We start from the raw sequence: 21,628 nt of genomic DNA on the forward strand, positions 1-21,628 counted from the left end.
GTACATATGTAAACATATACACTTCTTTGACTTAATAAAGAAGTCCCCCAAATCAATTTTTCATCTAAGAGCAAATAAAGCTAAGTCCAGAAAAGAGGATCTTGCGCTGTGAAAGAAAACACAAAAAGAGCTGAAGAACATTTATCATGAGATCCATCATAGCAGAAATTACCAGAAATTTGTTGAAGTTCTTTATTAAAGGAAAGGTGTTGACTATAAGCTGATTTTGACATGCTGGTTTTTTGCCAAGTAACTGCAGACTATCAAGATGTTATAACTGACTTTAAAGGCTTTTCTTGTTTGTTTGCTTATTCTCTGACAAAATGATGGGCAAGAAAATTCAAGTGCATCGTGTACTCTATTATGTGCGACTTAAATAGCAAGGTAGAATCTTTGCAGGTGTTTAACATCTTTGACTCAGATTCAGTCACAAACCACTTACATTAACTGATCTTTGCCATAATTGTATGCTAAGGTTTATAGAAGCCTTAATTGCTAGTAGGATTGACATTTATTTTCCAGAAAGACTTTCTATTCACAAAGAAGTTTTAATTATAAAGCTAGGATCTGAAAGACCAAGGGGAATGTGCCCACTGACTTTGGTGGTGTTCATTTGTTTTGGAAACCAAAGGCTTCCTGCAAAGTTAGCTGATCTGATAGCTTATTAAAACAAAGCCTAAAGCCCTCTAGCCCTCAAGCAGATTGATTCCATGGATTAGAGAGTACTTAGAGCCCTATCAGGGCAACTGCAATTTGGTTTGGCCAACCTGAGGAGAAGGAAAGAGGGTGTCCTTCCAGAGTCACCCCATTCTCATAGTCTGAATACCTCTATTTCAAACTGGACAGAGAAGGAAAATTCTTGAGTTCAAACTCCAAAAAGAAATTGTGACTCAAGGCAAACACAGGCAACCCCTCAATACAACAGCAAACTACTCAAGTTGGCCCTGGCTTTACAGACCAAGACAGCAGTCAATCAACTCAATGTACCTCCATAAGCATTTAACTGCAGGAGCTCTACAGGAAACAGCCAAACCATAAACTGCTTGGCCAAACTGAAATTTCACATGCCCTAATTCTGCTTGCTTCTCCCTGGTTACTCCTACAAAGAGATGTGTATATCTCTAGCCACTTCACTGACAAAGATGAAAGCAGCTGTTATAGGAATTGTTCATATATTTATTTTGGACCGATTTTTCCATTAGCGTGACCTTAGAAGTCAAAAAGGGATGCTTCACCTACAAGGTAGTCAGTATGCTCTTCAAACTGAGGGTGTGTGATAGGTGTGCTCGACCCCTTGACCAGACTGGTGGTAGGTTGGTACAGGCTCCGCTAAAGATAAAGGCCTGAGCCGTAGCCAGGCCATGAACTCCTCTAGTTTCAATCTGTTCTTTGAAAACCCACAAAGGAGCAGAGTGACACAGTGAGCATCAAGGCACGTGAGCTTGGAACACCAATCATGCGATTAACAAAGGAATAGCATGTGGCTTTTCCAAGACTCATTTATAGAATCACAGAATGGTTTGGGTTGGAAGGGACCTTTAGAGGTCATATAATCCAACCCCCCTGCAATGGCAGGGACATCTTCAACTCGATCAGGTTGCTCAGAGCCTCGTCCAACCTGACCTTGAATGCTTCCAGGGATGGGGCATCTAACATCTCTCTGGGCAACCTGTGCCTGTGTTTCACCACCCGCATTGTAAAAAAGTATTTTCCTTATATCCAGTCTAAATCTACCCTCCTTTAGTTTAAAACCATTACCCCTTGTCCTGTCACAACAGGCCTTGCTAAAGAGGTTGCCCACATCTTTCCTAGAGCCCCCCTTTAAGTACTGGAAGGCTGCAATAAGGTGTCCCTGCAGCCTTCTCTTCTCCAGGCTGAACAACCCTAACTCTCTCAGCCTGTCCTCATAGGAGAGGTTGTTCTAGTCCTCAGATCATTTTTGTGGCCCTTCTCTGGACCTGCTCTAACAGTTCCATGTCCTTCTTGGGCTGAGGGCTTCAGACCTGGACACAGCACTGCAGGTCGGGTCTCACCAGAGGGAAGTAGAGGGGCAGAATCGCCTCCCTCAACCTGCTGGCCACACTTCTTTTGATGCAGCCCAGGATACAGTTGGCCTTCTGGGCTGCAAGCACACATTGTAGGCTCATGTCCAGCTTTTTGTTCACCAGTACCCCCAAGTCCTCCTCTGCAGGGCTGCTCTCAATCTCTTCATCCCCCAGCCTGTATTGATACCAGGAGTTGCCCCGACCCAGTTTCAGGACCTTGCACTTGGCCTTATTGAACCTCATGAGGTTCTCACAAGCCCACCTCTCCAGCTTGTCTACAAAGAAAATTGTGGGTACAAGGAGTCATGCATACCTTTTCCATTGCATGTAATTTGACTACAAGCCAACCACTTTATCCCATAAATATGACAGCCTACATGAGCCTTCTTTGAGCTCTCCCTGTTTGGCAGCATGGCAGTGATCTCTCTCAAGGTCGCTCCTTGAGGCACAGACTTTTTGCCAAGGACAGATCTTTGGTAAATGACCGATATCACACATAACCTTCTAGTATGGTAACTTTGATTGCATGCTGAACTGATGCTAAGGAAACATTACATAAATTTTGCATATAAAATCCCTTAGACATAAACTGTTGACCAAGTCCGAGACTAGGTTTGGACCTAGCTGCAGATAGACTCCTGAGGAGGAGGTTAGAAAGCAAGTAAGTCCATTCTGAACCTTGTGATTCAACGGGAGGGTCCTCCTTTTGCATTCATGGTCTCTCTGTGTGAATCATTCTAACTTGAGTGCAACTCAATTTTCCTTTGTATCTTTCTTCCATGCAGTAATTAATAAGGTGAACTTATTGAACCTGGGCAAATCCCTGTTTGACTTTGTTAAATTCCATTTAATTCATTGAACTCTGACAAATTATTATTTTACCTCAATAAAACATATTGCTGCTTCTCCATCTTTTGAGTGAGGTGCATTCCACTCATTTGCAACAGGGTTTCCATACAAGGTGCCACAGAGCTTGTTTTGGCTAAACAAAGCAAGGTGCACAGGTGTAAGGATGATACTTCTTCCCTATAAAAAAGAGCTCATAAGTATTGTGCAGTCTTTAACTGGGGTGATCACACTTCTTCACATGCTGAAAAAGAAGACGGAGAAAAACAATCTGGAGTGCAAGAGTCTTCATGTCTCTGTAGGTCAGTAGGTTAAGAGGCTGCTGAGTTGTGATCTGCACATACCAGTATAAAAGGTGGGTGCCCATGCACATAAAAGAGGAAAACAGGAAGAACTGTCTTTGCACAGATCTGGCATAAAGCTCTTAACTAGAGAAAAAAGTTTCCTAAAAGTGATTAAGCTCTGAAAAACCTTGTCAAAGGATGTGGCAAATTCATCACTACTTGATGGCTTTAAATAGAATGTACTTTCAGAAGATGTGCTCCATTTCAGCTACAAAATACTAAACTCTACAGGATTCACTTACATAATGTGGAAACTAATTGCCTCCTTGGTGGAAGTTCCCACATAAAGTTTGGCAGCCTCCTGCCAGGCAAACAGCTGGATCAGGCCATTGTAATGCTACCCCCTCCTCCAACCCCTCCAAAATTTAAGCAGAGTATATTTTATAAGCAGTAAAGGAGAGGGTAGAGAAAATACTAGTATTTATCTCGAAGGCAAACTTAAAGCTCTAAACAGATGGCTCCAAAAATCCCAAATATATTTTCTTCTTAATTCTTAAGAATAAGTGCTTGCACTTAATTTCTTCTTGGTTTTAAGCAAATTATCGTTCTTCCCTGTTTCACAAAAGAATGCAGAAAACTCCATCTTAGTAGTAATTAATTTAGCAAAACTCAGTTATTGAAGCAAATGTACACCAGTACATTTTTAGCAAGAATACATACATCTCTTTACTATAGCCAGGAAATAAATTCCTTTTACTTTGACATGTTCCTGGTTCTTTTCCTTAGGGACTGTACCTGGACAGGGAAGGTTATTCCACATGGCTTCTTGAGACTGTAAAGCACATTAACACATTGTATTGGGCTGAAACTTTTCAAAGTTAGCTAGTAGAGCGGCTGCCAGCAAAAGCAGCTCAAGCACAGGTCATTCTGACCTACATCTTGGATGTGAGGCTTCTGCAGCTCATGTGAGTGCCCTGCCCAGACAGGCTGTGCGCCAGAAAGTAGATCACACTAGAAGGTAGTTTTGACAAGATGTCTGGCAGATGAATTCCCACCTTCACAACTATCTCAATGGACTACTAACATAAAATTATAATCTCGGTAATGAAAAGTATAAAGCACTAAAGCAGCACAGGAGCACACAAAGCAGCGAGTCAGGAATCCTATATGCAACAAAGAAAACATCAGGTATATAACACCCACGCTGCTCTTCACCAGGACTATAGTTATGATGTGCTTACTCCCACCAGTCAACAATGTTGTGGCATTTGCTCAGCACTGACCCAGAGTGTGAAGTGCTATGTCTGAAATCGGTGATATTCCTGACTCTGTCTCCTTTGGTTTTTTGAAGCGTGTCATTTAAATTTCAATTCAGCTAGGCAATGATTTGTTTAAGATTTCATGGGAACGCAGGCAAATGCAGCATGATTTACACATATTAAACTTGCAGGTCTGAAGCAGTGCCCTAAAATTGAAGACTCTTGTCAGCGATAATCACCATAACCATTCCTTTGCACTGTACATTGACAAGATTATTTCTATGACAACACTTTTATGAGGGTTGATATGAAAATGTGGAAATATAATCTCATTAGAGGAGATCTGAAGGTAGCTAAGGGCATGAACTTTTGCAATTACATCCTTGAAAAGACATCCACTGCTACTATTAATACGAGTTCATACCCATTTGAATCAAATGCATGGGATATTAATTTGCATCTACTTAAAACCAGGATATAAAGCACATGGGAAGACATGGTTTTAAAAGTGTTTATTTTAAGATATGACCATTTTGTCTTTATAAAACCACTGGACTATCTGTGCAACTAACAATCCGAAAATTAAAGCAACCCCTTCCCTACCACTGAAAGCAGCCGCTTCCCTATTACTGACACACAGTTGCAATTCAAGTGAGCTTACAACATTTTTGAACACAGTAAGAACAGGTTTTATTTACAGATGCACAGCTAAGTGGATCTAAGATCGTTCTCACAGTGGTCAGGCCAGCTCTAGCAACAAGCAGCTTCTCCTTCCAGGCAGAAAAGACCTTTCCAGTCAGGCACAGCAAACAACTCTCCCATATCACCACGTACTTCAGCGAGCCACCGTGCACTGCTAAATAGAGCGGTGCTCCAAAACCACCCCACTCATTTCTGCTCCGGGGAGCATTGCACACTCCTCGCTGCACTATATAGCACATACATAGTGCACTGTATAGTGCCTATACAGCACCGCAATGGCAATTATCTGTACAAATCTTTTTCCTCTTGCCTCCTGCTCCTCATATCCCAATTATCCCCAAAGCTGAAGGAACAGTATGAGGCCCTGAGCATATTCCAAGATTAAGCACAAAAACGCACAAATTAAGGGCATTTTAGCTATACGTTGCTAGCTAGGTTAGCATTTCTTTCTCATGGAGAGATTCTTTTTGTTTGCAAAAATATAGTTCTTAGTAAAACAATTATCTGCACCCACGTAAAGCATACTTTTAAGAAGGATGTTCTTCTATAAAAGATGCCTCAGCTGACATACAAATGTCACTGAATCAAAAACAAAAAGCATATCCTATCTAAAAAGAGATAAGCAAGGAAAGCAAAGCTTTTCCGGGAAAAAAAAATAGGATGGTGCATATAGACAAAGAATTTGAGATAACTGGAAGCGGTCATTTTCACAGATTCTGGCTTTATACTTTTTCATTACACAAAAAACTAGATGACGCGTTTAAAATGCGGTATGTCAACTACTATAGGGATAAGAGACATCTGAGCATTTATATTTCATATCTGCATCATCCAATTAAAAAGAGTTACTATTTCAGAAAGTCACCATGTGTCAGTCTCAAAAGTATAATTACTTTGCTTTCCTCAATTTGTCCTCCAATTTTTTTCTTTTTAGACAGCAATGAATAGAATGAATATGCAAAGAAAAGAATGCTGTGAAATTTAATAATAAAAGAGCAGAAGGAAATCTGCTAACTTTCTAAGCAACTACACTGTTTAAAACAATGACATCATTTCAACAGTAAGCTTTCAAGTTTCATCTTGTTCTCTCAGACCAGACATGAAAATTCCAAATACCAAAAACACTGAAGTAAGACATTTTAAAGATGAGCAAAATTTGCTCTTCTTCTAAAACTTAACATACAATACATATTTAAAATTACATACAGGATATTTTAGCTAAAATATTTACTAAAATGAGCGATCAGCCATGACAGAACCTGAAGTTTTCTAAATCTCAGGAAGGTCTTGCTAAAAACCCTGACGTTATGACTTCAAGCAGCATTGCATTAAGCAGTTGGTCACCTCAACAAGACGGCACCAGACTGCCACCTTGTGAAAAAAAAAAAAAAAAAATCAGACCTGCATTAACAGGACAAAGAACTGTCTGTCCCGAGAGACTACAGAATCTTTTTCCTATATTTTTAACAGAAGCAATCCATCCAATTTATCTACTCACAAGAAGAGTAACACATAAAAAAAATATTTCAGCATGTACATATTGGTTATAGTATAATATTAATGCTAATTTTGAACATGAACATGTGTTGTCAAAGAACTTAAAAGGAATTAAATACAGAATGCTCATGAATAACAGAAAACACAGTCCACAACATATAGGATTATAAACAAACTTTCTATCTTCTCAAATACCTACCTATTTTTAACTAAAAAAACCCCCAATGTGTTTAATTAGTTGTCTTTTTTTTTCCCCACCTCAAACAATTCAACCACGCTGTTGCCCTTCAGATCTGTTTTCATTATTCTGACAGTTATTGAAAAACCATCGTCTTTCTCTCTGAGAAAAACTGAACCCAAGTCTTTATTTTTAAACAGCAATTACAAAAATGTTAGCTACGCTATTTTTGTTTTCATCTTGGGCATTTCAACAAATTAGTGGGATTTTTTTCTAAATAGATAGCTGATTAATAAAATTTATAATAAATTATTTTTTAAATGCTGTTGTAAGTAATTTCATTGCCGAATGACACCTACTGAGGAATTAACCTGAAGTAAGCGATTATGGTTCTACTGGCACTAGAAGACCTTGGCAACGTAAACCAGGAAAACCACAGTCCCTTCTGCATGTCTTTAAGATGAACAGCTAATAAATTGCGAACATTTACAACTGAAATATTTCAGGAGCCAAATACTAAAATCGATTTCCAAAAGATACTTGCTCCGAGATTATAAAGTATGTTTAACTAATCCTTATCTCTAGATTTAAACATTATTGCTACTGATATTTGCCAAATTTCTAATGGATGTTGATGGAATTTGGAGACCCTTCTTTATGACTAATTATGATACAATTACAAGCATCTGGATTTCTGAGTCTGAATCCAGCTAACATTGAATATTACCTGCAAACTCCCCTTGGTTCATCAGCAAAAGTGAAAACATAGCTTTACTCTAAAAATAGACTCTCATGTTTTAGTAATTCATGGACTTTCCCTTAAATTTAAACTTTTATCAACTCAGCCTGCTTTTACATTAGCAAAATACATTGAGAATAATTGTACTCTTAAATTAAAATATATAAGTATATTGATAAATTCCATGATAAAATACTATGCCATCTTATAATACTGGTTAAAAAAACCCCAAGAGCTCACAGACATCTCTCTACATGTAATTTTTCTAGTGTCTTGTGATGTGGAGCTCATTAGAAGGTATTGTGCTCTAAATTTGGGGGACTTTTTGTATTTACTTTTCGTTACAAAAGAAATACATGGAAACTGTATGTGTTTAAACTCAGTTCTCTTCACCTGAAACATGTCTGCTATCTCTGTTAAGAGTAAGTAGGAGGCATAAACACTGTTTCTTAACAGTGTTGATAATCAAAGGCATTCAGATACACCTACCAATAGACATGCTGGACAAAACACCACCTTTGGACTATGTAAGCACAGGAATTTTTGCATCTTGTCAACTGAACAAACACCTGCTCCCCTACATAAAGCCAGAAAAAAAAAAAAACCAACAAACCAGATCTAGAAGACAATTCAGAATTCTAGCCAGAACCCCATCCCTTCCCAGGTTACCATTTCAACTCGCTCAGTACTGAAATTTTGAGAATACAAATTAAGTTGTACTAAAGCACGCATATGCTCTTTACCTTGTTTACATTTTTACTGGCGTGGTATACAAAAACAAAATTGGAAGCAGAAGGCATGCAAGACTTCCCCCCCCACCCCCTCAAATCTGTCATACTAAAATCACAACACAAGACAACACCCTGGTCTCTGCAAGAACCACACTGGATTCTTGAAAAGCAACCCACTCTGGGATTCTCTTGCCCCTTCAACTTACATATACACAAATAGGGAGTGATCAAAAATGTCTTTCCCTATTGTACACACATTATCAAGAAATTACCGTACTGGAGAGGTCAAGAAGCAAAAACTGACCTGGTAAATGTCTTAAATTCAATACAAATAAACCTACTCATTGAGGAATGGTTTTAAGGTTTCCTTAGAAGAAACTGGGGTTGCAAAAACATTGGACAGGAGAATCTGAGTTAACCAAACTCTTCGTGTTAGTACAGCAAAGGGATCAGAGCCAGGACATTGAGCTGCATACTGTAAAAGGAAAAAAACTAACAGTACCGATGTGAGTAATAACTCCACAGTACTGACCTTTTGAGAAACAATTCCATTTCAGTGTGACTGGAGTGGCAATAACACGGTATGTTTGCATAGATTTGGCTGTAGTATTTTCATTACAGAATACAAAAGAACTTAAAGATGCTACACAGTATGTGAAGTTTTGGATTCCCCCCCACCACATAATTTAGTTATATTTATAAAACTGCAGAATAGTCAACTTCAGGCGATCAAATATTTTTTAGTCTAATTAAAGTCATTTACTGACAGGAACCATTACAGCCTTCTTTTATTCTGATGATAATGCACCAGATGCTTTTAAAAAAATATGTATCTATACACATTGTATTTTATCTTTGTAAAACAGAATACATACTCCCTAGTTCCATTAGGTTTGTATGTATATGAAAAATATTTAAAAGAACAATTCAGTAACACCATTGGTATTTCTTTAAGATTACACGTCAAAGATCTCAGAAACACTCGGTTCAACTTGGGCATGCCCTCATATCCTGCTTCAATACAAAACTGTGAACACAGAACCTCAGGATATAAAAGCCTGACTATTTCAAAGGGTGTTCATTAGACTGCGTTCCACTGTGTAACGACACATTTCAGTCTGACATACCCAGATTACTCCCTTTCTAATAGGCCACATTATAAACGGCAATTTATCTTTTGTTGTACAACACCACTTATTGCCCCAAAGAAGGTACATGCACATAGCCCCCACTATATTTTCTAAACATCAGTTTGAAATAAAATTTTCAAAATGCTCTAATGATTTAAAAGCCTACATTCTGTTTGTAAAATTAATGTAAGCATTTATTGACCAAAAAATCATGAAAATTCAGTGGGATGTAGGAGGTTTTGAAAACATTATACTTCAGCAGTGGTTCATACCTTGATCACTAGCAAACCTAGGTGGGGGTGGCCTGATCCAAGGAGTAAATATGCACCCAGAGGTAACAAAAAGATTAAACACTTAAATACTTAATTTTAAAGAGAAACCTCTGAAACATAAACTGTCATACCTTGAAGGGAATATTATATAACATTTTATTATAACGAAAAATTACTGTAAACATCTCCCTTATTTCACATTAATTACAGAAAGGTGTTCTCAAATTTCCCCTCATATTGGATTTGATAATTCGAGGAACTCATAAATTCAATATATGGGATGTCTTCACATTACAACAAATCAGATCTGACATTCAGTTCCAAGAAATAAGCAAACAGCTTACTTCCCCAAACTCAACTGAGGAAAAAAGTCCTTACATAATGCAAAATGTATTGCTTCATTACAGAGCCCTGAAACAGAACTGGGTTTTCCTAAGGGTATGAAAGTATCAAAAATAATAAGTCGTCACCACATGAACCTCTGGATTTCATCACTATTTGGCCATTGGAATGTTCTGTTTAGAAAAAGATAAAAAGTTACTGCATTCACAACAATATAAAAAGCCAGCTCCAGAAGTTGTTTATATAGAGATGGAAATGGAATATTGAGCCTATATATTAAAAATGGCAAAATAAAGTAACGAAATTCCAGCAATTTTTGAGGAACTGTGGCTGCTAATAAACATACAAAATACATTAAGATCCAGAATATTGATTTTGATTTTAGTGTATCAGCGAAACTCCAGCCAGCAAATATATAGACTGGAACTAATACATATTTTACAAGCTCATGTCTTTGGAAGACTTTTCTCCAGACATAGAATGTATAATGTCTGTTATCGGCTAGTAAATACTTATGAACATATGTAAATTTCCAGATCAGGAATAAAGAGATGATGGCGATTAAGCTGTACTGCACAGGGTGCTTTCGTAATGACAGAAGGAATTTCCTGATTTTGGCAGGGGTCAATAAATGAGGGAATGAAAAAAAGACAGTAAAGGACAGAAAATAGAACAGCTGGGGAAAGTGCAAACAGGCTTCGTGGCTGCTTCTGTCACCAACAACTATTCCACCATTAACGAAAACAAAAACAAAGAACAGAGTTACTAATATGATGTATGGCCAAGTTAAAGCAATAAGTGTAACTAAGTTCTTAGGCAACATGAGATATTTAATAAGAAATTGCAATATTTGGATGAAATCTGAAAATGATCCTTTCCTGGAAGAAATCTTTTCATCTTTCTTTTTCTGTAACTCTGTCTTCCAGGCTTCATTTAGCTTCTCTGCAACAATATTTCCAGCACAAAAAACTGCCCACACAATATTTGTCTGACGGAACATGAAGCCACAAAATCCAAGGAGAGCTGAAGTTTTATGGTTTCCATAAAGGCACATTAAATAGGCAAAGAGAGTAAAAAAAACCGATCCTGGGTCCGTATAATAAAGGAATGTAAAAAAATAAAGGGTGGGAAACATTGCAAGAGTTAATGTAGACAAGATTCTCTGGAAACCAGACACAGCCTAGAGAAGAAGCAGAAAAGTGTGGTTAGCAATGTCCAATAAAATTAAACAACAACAAAAAAGAAACCCAAAACAAATGAAGGGTATCATTCTTGAGAATTCCATTAACACAATATAACATCTCTTACCCTCTTTGGTTCCACTACTGCACAAGCACACAGGCTGTATTTTTGTTAACCTCCTGCTATGTTAATACAGAGTGTCAGATTATACAATGTTAAAAGACAAATGAAAGTATGGAATATTATTGCAGGCAAGTTCAAAATACGGCAATGAAAACCAACTCCTTTCATATGTCAGGTGTTCACATATTTGTGGCATTAAAATCATTGTGGGAGTATAATTGCTCCCATACCTAGGATGAAAGAGCTGCACTAATGGGCAGAAGAAAATAAAAAGAAATTCAATGTTTTATGCCCCTGAAATCTCATTGTCACATTCTGTTTATCTGTGAGACAGCAGAACACATCATTCCATGCTTAGACTATTGCCTCTTTTGAAGCCAGTCCAAAGTTTCTAATGTTTGGTGCAGCTTTTATTGTTTATCTTCATCATAATTCATGAGTTAGAAAAGAAACTTTAAAGGTAGGAGACCATGCAGTTAAAAACTCCTCCCAATTATCCCACTCACTACATGGTGCAATGCAATTTCCAACATTAAAAAACATTGCATGATGTTTCTGAATATATAGCATGGGGTGAAACAGCCAGTCACCACCTTACAGAAAAGAATAGAGAAAATGCTGAGTTCAAAGCAGTGCCAACAATACAATTACATTTTCTAATGCTTAGACTACTACAATGAAACCTTTTGTTTTCTTACATTTCATATTCCCACCTCCAAGCATAAAATTAAAGTGTTCCAAAAGTGGAAACAATTTACTGAATTTGACCCAATTCTGTATAATCTTATCATGTACTTAAACATGAAGAGTCTCCTGTAAGAAAATATATCAGAAATTTTCTTTATAGTAAAGGAGTCCTTCAGTTACTGGGGAACAAGAAAAAATGTTTTTACAGTTAAAAGTGAAACTGAAGAACTTCACTAAGGTGACAGATTTTGAATAGGCCATTAACCACTGGAACAATTTACCTACTGCAATGGTGGATGCTCCAGCACTTCAAAAATACAATATTCTTGTATCCAAATTGAACTGTTATCGTCTGGATGAGTGAACAGCTAGACAGGTGAAAACTGGCTGGATGGTTAACTGGTCACACTCCATCCAAAGGTGAGTTTAACAACCAGAGCATCACAGGGATCTAAACGGGGACTGGTCCCATTTTAAAATCTTTATTGATGACTTAAAGGTAGTGAGAACACACTCTCATCAAGTCTGCAGATGACACTAAACTGGGGGGACCAGGCAATATGCTGAAGAGCAGAGTTGCCATTCAGAGTGACCTAGACAGGCTGGAGGAACGGGGCAACAGAAGTATTAGGAAATTTCACATGGACCAATGCAAATGCATTCATCTGGAAAGGAAGAATCCCCACAGTGTTACAGCCCGGCTGTGGAGTATCTGAGGAGCTGGTGCTCTGTGGAAAGGGACCTGGGGGTCTCAGCAGCTAGCGAAGAGAGCATGAGCCGGCAGCATGCCCTGGCACTAAGGAACAGCAACAGCCTTCTGGGCTGCGTGAACAAGAGCACAGCAGCAGATGAAGGGAAATGATTATCACTCTTTACTCTTCGTTAGGCTGCACCTAAAATACCACATCCAATTTTGTGCCCTGTGATACAAAAAAGGCACTAGTAAACTGGACCAATGGCAGAGGGCCACCAAGACAGCTGAGGGCTGAAGTACCTGCCCTGAGAAAAGCTGAGGGAGCTGGCCCTGTTCAGCCTGGAAAATAGATGGCTTGGGGGGACCGAACAGCAGCCTGCCAATACCTGTAAGGATGTCAACAGGTAAAGGGAGCCAAGCTCCTCCAAGTGGTACACGGTGGGAGGACAACAGTCATAAACAGTCTCAGACTGGATGCAAGAAAAGCCTTCTTCATCGTAGGAAGGATGTAAGTCAGGCATGGAGCAAGGTACCCAGAGAGTTTGTGCGGTCACTATCCATCCTTGGAGAGTTTTCCAGGCCCCAGCCCTGAGCAACATGGTCTGATCTCAGGGCTGGCCTGCTTTGAACTGGGACCTCCTAAGGTCCCTTCCAACCTGAATTCTTCTCCAATTCTTTCTAGCCTGAATTATTCTCCGGTTCTAACTACTGACATCAAACTTGGTATCTTTCTAAAGAACACATTTTAGTTTAAACGCAGCTCACAGGGCTGTGCTCAGGATTTGCTGGTTGAAGTTTTGTGGAGGGTCTCAAGCCATTCCAACTGGATGAGCATTCAGACTTTTGGATAATAAGTCTATATGCATACCAACTTCAACTTTTATTTCAATGGGGCTCCTTATAGTTATGCACAAGAGTAAATTTTTATAGGATTGCACCCTGAGAGAGGAAAAAATAAATTAGAAAAGTTTAGAGAAAAGAAACGTGCCTCATTGGCCAAACTGGTAGTAGCACCTGCAGTTATATACAACTGAGGACAGCTCACATACGTAGTGAAGCAAACATACACAGAGCCATCGAAATTGATTGTCAAACACAAAATTATTCTACTTTGACCATACCTTATTCTTTTGATGGATCTTGAACAGAAGTAAATACAGTAAATAGAAGTTCCCGGCACTGAAAAGGAGGTTAATAAACCTGAGCATCCCCGCAGAGCACACGACGCTTCCCGTCCACCCGAAGAGCCACGCCGCGGGCTTCACTACTCCCACTGAGACCAGGTACAGGCCGGGCAGCGTGGTGATCATGGGGTCCCACTGGAAAGCGAGAAAGAAGCGGGGTTATGGAGCTGCTACCACACAAAACAGGGACCAGGGACGATATGCCATCCCCACCCACGCCTCGTTCTGTTAGCTTGGATGTTTAGCAAATTTCTGGCACTGTTAAACTAAAATTTTCGAACACTTTGGTGTCCTGCCCGGCGCACTGCCGCACCAGAAAGCGGCAACCAGCGTTGTGGACAGCAATGACCATAAATGATTCCCTTTTCAAAGCGCCCGCGGTACTTTTACAGAAATGGTGGATCCTGCCCGGGAGGCAGGCGGCGGGTGGGCTGCCGCCGGCCGCAGCACCTGGAGGAAGCGGCCCCGGCAGTAGGCCTGCGCCTGGGGGACGTGGAAGGCCTCGTCCATGTAGGGCCCGCGCTGCCGGCGGTTGATGGCCGCGAAAAGCAGGCACGACAGCAGGAAGGCGCCGCTCATGGCGGCGGAGAAGCCGTGGGCCTCTGACCGCTCCATGCCGGTGCCGCCGCCGCCGGGGCGCTGGGCGGGAACGGGCCGCCCTTCCGGGGAGGGCCGGGCGCGTGGAGGCGGGGTCTGGCGGCGGCGGCGGCGGGCGGTGAGGGCCCGGTGAGGCCCCAGGAGCGCGGGGCGGCGGCGGCGGCCAGGGCGGGAGCGCGGGAGCGCGGGGCGGAGGCGTCAGGCGCGGGCGGCGGCGGGAAGGGGTGAGGAGAGCGGCGGGCGGGAGGCGTGGCTTGCCTCCGGCCGTGGGGCCCGCGCGCGTGGGGGCTTCCCCTCGCAGAAGCCGTGAAAGCCGTGTATCAATGGTTGCGTGTTATTAAAGTTCTGGATTTTAGGAGACGAGAGCGGGCGTGTCTTCGTGCAACCGGGACTCTGTGAGACGCCGCGGGCTGGTGCTGCGGGCGCTGCCCGGGGCCCGCCGCGCCGTCGGTGCGGGATGGAGGTGACGCACCCGCTGGAGCTGTTCCCTGGCTGCAGCGTCACCGTCCTCCTCTTCACCGGCGTGAAGAATGCCGCTGCCCTCCGAAAGAAGGCCATGGAGGGATCCATTGAAGGAGCGTTAATAAACCCTGCAATGGTGAGTGAATCACAGAATCCGTGTCCTGAGTTGGAAGGGGGGTCCCTTCCCAGTATCTGGGAGGGGACTGTCCCGCTCTACTCTGCGCTGGTGCGGCCTCACCTTGAGTTCTGTGGGCAGTTTTGGGCGCCACAGTACATTAAGGATATAAAGCTACTAGAGAATGTCCAGAGAAGGGCCACAAAGTTGGTGAAGGGTTTAGAGGAGAAACCATACGAGGAGTGGCCAAAGCCACTTGGTTTATTCAGCCTAGAGAAGAGGAGGCTGAGGGCAGACCTCATCGCGGTCTGCAGCTTCCTCACAAGGGGAAGAGGAGAGGCAGGCACTGATCTCTCTGGTGACCGATGATAGGACCCGAGGGAATGGCAGGGAGATGTGCCAGGGGAGGTTTAGGTTGGATATTGGGAAAAGGTTCTTCCCCCAGAGGGTGGTGGAGCACAGGAACAGGCTCCCCAGGGAGGTGTTCACGGCACCAAGGCTGATGCTATTCAGGAAGCACTTGGACAAGGCCCTCAGAGATATGGTGTGAATTAGGGGTTGTCCTGTGCAGGGGCAGGATTTAGACTTGATGATCCTTGTGGGTCCCTTCCAACTGAGGACATTCTGTGGTTCTAATGTTTGGCTTGACCTGTTTGTACTGCATTATAGTTGTGAAGGCGGTGTGGAAACCCTTCTCTGCAGGAGCTGTGTGAGAAATGACCGGTGTTTGTAATCCCTGTCGCACAAGTTCAAACGTGCACACTTTGCTTTCTCTGCACAAATGCCCCTTCTTTGATTTCATTTGTGTTGTACATGTCTAAGGGTTCATCTGGGTAAAAGAAAGAGCCTTGGCAGGATTAGCCAAAACAATTGTCTTGATTCAGTTCGCGTCTGACTTGGTGGGACTGTTTAAATCTACTTCATCTGTAAAAGATAGTACTAATTGTTAAATACTCTGTCAAAAATCACTGTTTGGAGCCTTTGTTGTCATTTTAAACCCATAATGAGTTTCTGAATCTAGTCCTTTTTTGCCAAAATTATCAAAGCAATAGTTAGGGAAGGGAAAAAAATAATATAATCTGGCAATTCACTGACAGAAGATCTATTAATGTGATTCTTTTCTCAAAAGATTTCAGTAACCTGCTCGAGGGAGTGTAATCTTTATTTTTACATCAAGTATTACCCCACTCAGTAAATAATCACATTGACTGTGGAAGAGCAAGAATTGCTAAAATAGCTTGCAGAATACTGAATTTCTCACTTCTATGATTGCAGGCTTAGGCTATCAAAATCAAGTGGTCAAGATTATTTCAGGGTTCAAAATAGTATGTTAAATTTCTGTTTACTTCTTCTGTTGTGTTTTACAGATTGTAGATCCTTTTCAAATTCTTGTGGCAGCCAACAAAGCAGTTCATCTACACAAGATAGGTAAAATGAAGACCAGAACCCTGTATGCAGAAATTATTTTCAGCCTTTCACCAAACAACAATGTAAGATTTACTGAACAAATATCTTTTTTTTCCCAGAGAAAATTGCTAAGATCCATGCAGCCAAACTAAATATAAGTATTCACTTAACTGTTTACCTGACTACTAATAGAAGTTAGTTATTTTTAATAACACTAATGCTGTTACCGCTTGTAGCTCGTCAGAATTCCATTGCTGTAAAATGTGTGTCAGTTTATACTCTTGGTTTATTTGACCCAGCAACTGAACAAGTTGCTTAAATGTGGTGAGAAAGTGACTCATATTCTGATGGTTTTCATCTTTTCTTAGATTTCAGATGCTTTTAAAAAGTTTGGCATTTCAGACAGTGACACAGCAGTGCTCATTGTTCTGGTTGCGGACAGGGAAAAACCTGTAAATCTGGAAGATATAGCATCTCAGGTAGAAGGCCAACAAGTTTCTCTAGAGGAGCTCTCCCAACTAACAGACACTGCCAAAGTTAAAAAGGTATGTAACTAGAAGAGATGACTGGCGTGGAGAAAAGGGATCATTTATTTAGTTGTCTGATTAAATATCTGTGGACGTAACTAACTTAGGGTTTGTATTTCCTTAGCAAAATTGAAACTTGTTTTAAGTGAAGCTTGATTATTTCTTTCTCAGAGCTCTTTTACTTGAAAAAGGTCCTAGTTGTCACACACTGACATCACAGATTTTAAGTCATCAAATTCTTAACATTGTCAGGAAGTTGGAACATAAGAATTAATTCCAGATTGCTGCCTACCATTCAGGTACTTGCGCTTCCTGTTTTCTAAGGCAAATATCCATTTAATTAAAAATGAATCTTCAGTCCTCAACAGTTTGATAATCTGAAGCACATAAATAGTCCCAGCATGGGTGGCTAAAATAAAAACGTGTTGATCAGCTGCTAGGAGCTGTGTTAGAGCATGCGTGCTCTTAACAGACCACTATATGCCAGATAAGTATCTTGAAGCATATGTGTTCCACTTGATAAAATTCAGGTAGCTTGAATCATCTTGATCATGTCTGTTGAAGTAATGATGGGAGACGTATGAATACAATTGGACAAATCACTTTAACATGTAGAGCTAAAGTGCTGCTGTCATTCAGTTTCTCAGCTTTTGTTTGTCTCTTGCAGTTTCAGAATTTGCTCCTCGGTCCCAGTTTTGCCATGCGGGCAAGACAAGATAGGAATTTCTAATGTAAAAAGTAGGGGAGAGAGAGAAACCTTTCTTGTTGAGGATATAATTTTAGCAGATACGTGATAATTTGTTTTTCCCTTATACGGGTTTTTATGTTTTTCTTGTTCCTTTTTTCTGCAGATGTACAAAGTTACTCCACAGGAAGAAAAAATTGGCACCTTATTGGACAGTATTGTTTGCAGAATGTCAACAAAAGATGTTTTATGAAAATGTGGAAATAAATTTTGTTTTAAACAAAAAAGAGGGCTTTTTAAGATGTAAAAACACTTCATTGCAATTCGTCATGCATTTCAGAGAAAGGGGTGTGGTACTGAGTAGTTCGATGACATCTGAGCTTTAACCATAAATGAACAAGCTTGGATATGGGGGTAACCTGAGCTGTATTCTAAGCACAGAGAGCAATCCTGCCAGGCAGAGCAGAATTTACCACTGGCATTTCTCTCTGTTTTCTTAGCAAGAAGAAAAAAAATCACTTTTGCCAGTACCTTAAGTTGATCATAAACAGAAGGCTTTGAAACCTGTACTTACTTCTCTCTTCCGTCAAATGTTTTGCTAGGCCCAGATAGCATTCAAACATTGTAAATAATCTTTATTAACCCTACCCTGATTTGGGGTTTTTTTCACACCCTTGACATGATATCCTTCTAATGATACTACTGCCAGAAAAGGAGTCTCTGTGGCATGAAGTATTGCTGATGGATTAGAAAAAGGAAAGTTTCCATGAAGTACCAGCAGCACCTCGCTCTTTCTGTTAATGGGATAGAGTCACTGCCCACCCTTTGGGGACAGGAAGGGGCAGGAGGGGCACTGTGGCTCCCAGTGGCGGGCAGTGTGGAGCAGGGCATCAGGGGATGAAGGGATTGAGAGCAGCCCTGCCAAGAAGGACTTGGGGGTACTGGTGAATGAAAAGCTAGACATGAGCCAACAATGTGCACTCAGAGCCCAGAAGGCCAACCGTATCCTGGGCTGCATCAAAGGCGTGGCCAGCAGGTCGAGGGACAGGAGAAGGGGTGATGGTTTTAAATTAAAGGAGGGTAGATTTAGACTGGATATAAGGAAGAAATTTTTTGCAGTGAGGGCGGTGAAACACTGGGACAGTTTGTCCAGAGAAGTTGTGGAGGCCCCAACCCTAGCAACAGTCAAGGTCAGGTTGGACAGGGCTCTGAGCAGCCTGGTCTAGTTGAAGATGTCCCTGCCATGGCAGGGGGATTGGACTAGATGACTTTTAAAGGTCACTTCCAACCCAAACTATTCTATGATTCTATCAGAGGCCTGCAGAACAATGAATAAGGTCAGTATGGGTGCTGCTGTGGTGCTGGCACCTGACAATCTGATGTTGTCAGATGCAGCATACTGCTGAGGTACCAGTGTGTTGCTGTGGTACTTTGGCGTTAAAGGATAACGAGAGGTGCTTTTACTTTATAACACTGAATTATGGATGGTGGTGGTTCCAGGTGAGGGCCTGGTTCCATGTGCAGAATTCACTGAGAAATCTGCACCATGGATTTTTTTCACTTAAATTGTTGATACAACTCATGCAGCATTCTGAAAGGATCATTGAACTGTTTGGCTGAACCAGTGTTAGGCAAGGCCATCGAAGGGAACTAAAAAGAATATTGATTTCCAATAGTTAACCAGGTCCAAAAGCCCTGTGTGAGTATCATTTAATCGCATGCAGGCAACCTGTTTCCGAAAAATTACTGTCCTAATTAGGTAGAAATCCATACTGTTTGTTGTTGTTATGCTGTATCGTTTTTCTGGGACATGTATAAAACTCTATGGCTGTCTGCATTTATGGTTTTTTTCCTCATGTTCTTTGAGATATTATGATTTGTCTACTCACAAGATATTTGGAAGAGTACGCCCCAGATTTTTACACATAGTGTTTATGAAAACAAAATACATTTTGGGGGAGAGGCAAGTCTGAGTTAGAGTTGAAGTATTATCCGCTACAGTCAACAGACCAGCAAACTGACATATGGACCTAGTACTGTCTGTGTTTCTGTATTTAATACGGACATCCCTAGCTTCTGGCTTGCTTTTTTTTTTTGGTTAATTCTTCTTCCCTCAGTTAAAACACAGCAGTACAAATACCGTCCTTTTCTTACCAACCAAATCAATATCAAAGCAGCATACTTCAGGTGTGTTAAAGACAGGCTGTTTGCTAATCTCCATTACTTCAGACTACACAAGAGAGGAAAAATAACTATAGTAGTAAATAATTTCTTAAAGGCAGGGTTTTAAAAAATAAAGGTTTAGTCTTTGACTTGTAATCCCACATTTACACAAGGCCTTTTTTCAAGGGTGGAAATGGTACCCGGTGATTTCATTGAAATAATCAGGCTTTTTCCAAAGAAAAAGTAGATCATGGCCTTAATGCAGAACTGTCAATGGATGGTGACTCCAGGAATGGTTTGTCGCTGTGGAAGGATTTAGGTATTGAAGTAAAAAAGTTGGATCCCCTTAAGCCAGCCTTGCAACTTTTTAACTCTGTCCTGCATCCAAACTTCTGTAAAATCCTTAGGTACAGAAGTTTTTGTGACTGACTTGTTTTCCTTACAGCACTGGGGTGCGGGGCGGTTCCTCCACCCTGTAAGGTTGACAGGCTATGCTGTCCTGCATCTTCCATGTTGGACCAGCTCTGCTTTGCACATCTAACTAAGTATTTGTTAATGTATAGAGATGAACTGCCTAATGGAGGAGTTAGGGCACTTGAGGTGTAGAGATTAATCTTCAAGGCAGGAGATTTTTTTGTTTATGCACTACAGAACAGAGTAAACTTCTTGTGAATCACCATGTAGTCCCATCATAGATTATGACATCTGCATTCACAACCTTCTTTTGAACTGTTGTAGCTGGAGATATTTAAGAACTGGTTTGAAGTCGCTTGCAGCCCTGTTTTCTAGGATCTAGCCAATACTTACCAAGAGTGATGGGAATGACAAGGTTTATCAAAAGAAGAAAAAAGCAGAGAAGTGGCTGTGCTGATTTGTTGATTTAAAGGTGGGTTTACAGAATGTATCATGCTCTCTAAAGGGAAACATAAGGCAGCAGTAAAAGAAGGAGCTTGGAAGGGCTCGAGTCTTTTGAAATAAACCGTGTAACAACAAAATGACCACAGAAAATTAAAAAATAAGACTTGTTTTCCTTTTCTGACAGTCCAGTTGGTACATGGAGTATATCGTCAGATTTGCTGGCTGAGCTGCTGACATTCGTTTTGGTAGTTGAAAATAACAGCAGGCAGGTACGCTTAAACCACAGCCTTTTTTGAACATGTGTAAGCCATCGGTCTGGTCTGTTTAATATAAAAGAAATACTAATGAAAAGATCGCTGCATAACAATTGAAGCACGTGTTCCAAACTCAGGTGCCCAGTTTCTAATTCCTGTCAGTCTATTTCATTGGTGTAGAAACAGTAATTAGTTTGTAACTGTTGATAGGAGTTAAATTATCAAGTTGTGATTTCCTGTGAGACCGGAATGAGCTGTTTTCATGGGCAGATTTACTGGAAATTATTTTTGGGAGCTGGAGCCTCTGTAGTATCATTCAGTCAGGCAGAGGATTTTGGTCTGTTGGCAGCGAGAGACTTTGCCATCGCACTGCAAGACTGTGGTTTTCCCCTACTAGTTGCATTATCTAACTAAAATATTTACAAAAACTGATAATAAATATAGATTTTGTTGACTCTGCAAAGTTAGGCTTGTCTTTCTGAGCACATTAAAAATTAGTAAATATGGATCTATAACGTAACTGTTAAATCAACCACTGCTGCTTTCCACCAAGGTAGATAGGTCTTCAAAACATTTCATGTTCTGCTGCTGTCTCCTCTGAACTTTCACACCTCTTCTCGTCTATCACAAGGTGAAAGAGAGGAAGCTGAAGAATTTTCAGTACC

The 21,628-nt window shown here is 40.8% G+C and overlaps 2 protein-coding genes across 3 annotated transcripts; one reads left to right on the forward strand and one right to left on the reverse strand.

Moving 5' to 3' along the window:
- Nucleotides 1-6,846: 6,846 nt before the first annotated feature.
- Nucleotides 6,847-14,655, reverse strand: ALG10 (ALG10 alpha-1,2-glucosyltransferase). The gene is made up of 3 exons (XM_064445421.1): nucleotides 14,346-14,655; nucleotides 13,833-14,030; nucleotides 6,847-11,205 (listed from the first exon to the last, which is right to left on the reverse strand). The coding sequence occupies exons 1-3, from the start codon at nucleotides 14,508-14,510 to the stop codon at nucleotides 10,150-10,152; spliced, it is 1,419 nt and encodes a 472-aa protein (XP_064301491.1). The 5' UTR covers nucleotides 14,511-14,655; the 3' UTR covers nucleotides 6,847-10,149.
- On the forward strand, nucleotides 14,581-17,975 carry TPRKB (TP53RK binding protein). 2 transcript variants are annotated; one of them, XM_064445429.1, is made up of 5 exons: nucleotides 14,581-14,621; nucleotides 14,857-15,090; nucleotides 16,437-16,559; nucleotides 16,845-17,021; nucleotides 17,855-17,975. In XM_064445429.1, exons 2-5 carry the CDS (start codon nucleotides 14,950-14,952, stop codon nucleotides 17,939-17,941), a joined length of 528 nt encoding a protein of 175 aa, XP_064301499.1. In that variant the 5' UTR covers nucleotides 14,581-14,621; nucleotides 14,857-14,949; the 3' UTR covers nucleotides 17,942-17,975. The 2 variants fall into 2 exon arrangements, with proteins under 2 accessions (XP_064301499.1, XP_064301495.1); XM_064445425.1 differs by having other exon boundaries at nucleotides 14,600-14,716; nucleotides 14,849-15,090.
- The last annotated feature ends 3,653 nt before the right edge of the window (nucleotides 17,976-21,628 follow it).

The sequence above is a fragment of the Phalacrocorax carbo genome, chromosome 1 (assembly GCF_963921805.1).
Source record: "Phalacrocorax carbo chromosome 1, bPhaCar2.1, whole genome shotgun sequence".
Classification (NCBI taxonomy): domain Eukaryota; kingdom Metazoa; phylum Chordata; class Aves; order Suliformes; family Phalacrocoracidae; genus Phalacrocorax; species Phalacrocorax carbo.

What these genes read in the sequence shown, in the direction of transcription:
- TPRKB (XM_064445429.1), top strand. Translation starts at nt 14,950, where the DNA reads ATGGAGGTGACGCACCCGCTGGAGCTGTTCCCTGGCTGCAGCGTCACC. An exon ending in CGTTAATAAACCCTGCAATG is followed by an intron (nt 15,091 to 16,436) that starts GTGAGTGAATCA and finishes TGTGTTTTACAG; the next exon opens with ATTGTAGATCCTTTTCAAAT. An exon ending in GCCTTTCACCAAACAACAAT is followed by an intron (nt 16,560 to 16,844) that starts GTAAGATTTACT and finishes ATCTTTTCTTAG; the next exon opens with ATTTCAGATGCTTTTAAAAA.
- ALG10 (XM_064445421.1), bottom strand. Translation starts at nt 14,510, where the DNA reads ATGGAGCGGTCAGAGGCCCACGGCTTCTCCGCCGCCATGAGCGGCGCC. An exon ending in GCCGGGGCCGCTTCCTCCAG is followed by an intron (nt 14,031 to 14,345) that starts GTGCTGCGGCCG and finishes CTCGCTTTCCAG; the next exon opens with TGGGACCCCATGATCACCAC. An exon ending in AGATCCATCAAAAGAATAAG is followed by an intron (nt 11,206 to 13,832) that starts GTATGGTCAAAG and finishes CTTCTTCTCTAG; the next exon opens with GCTGTGTCTGGTTTCCAGAG.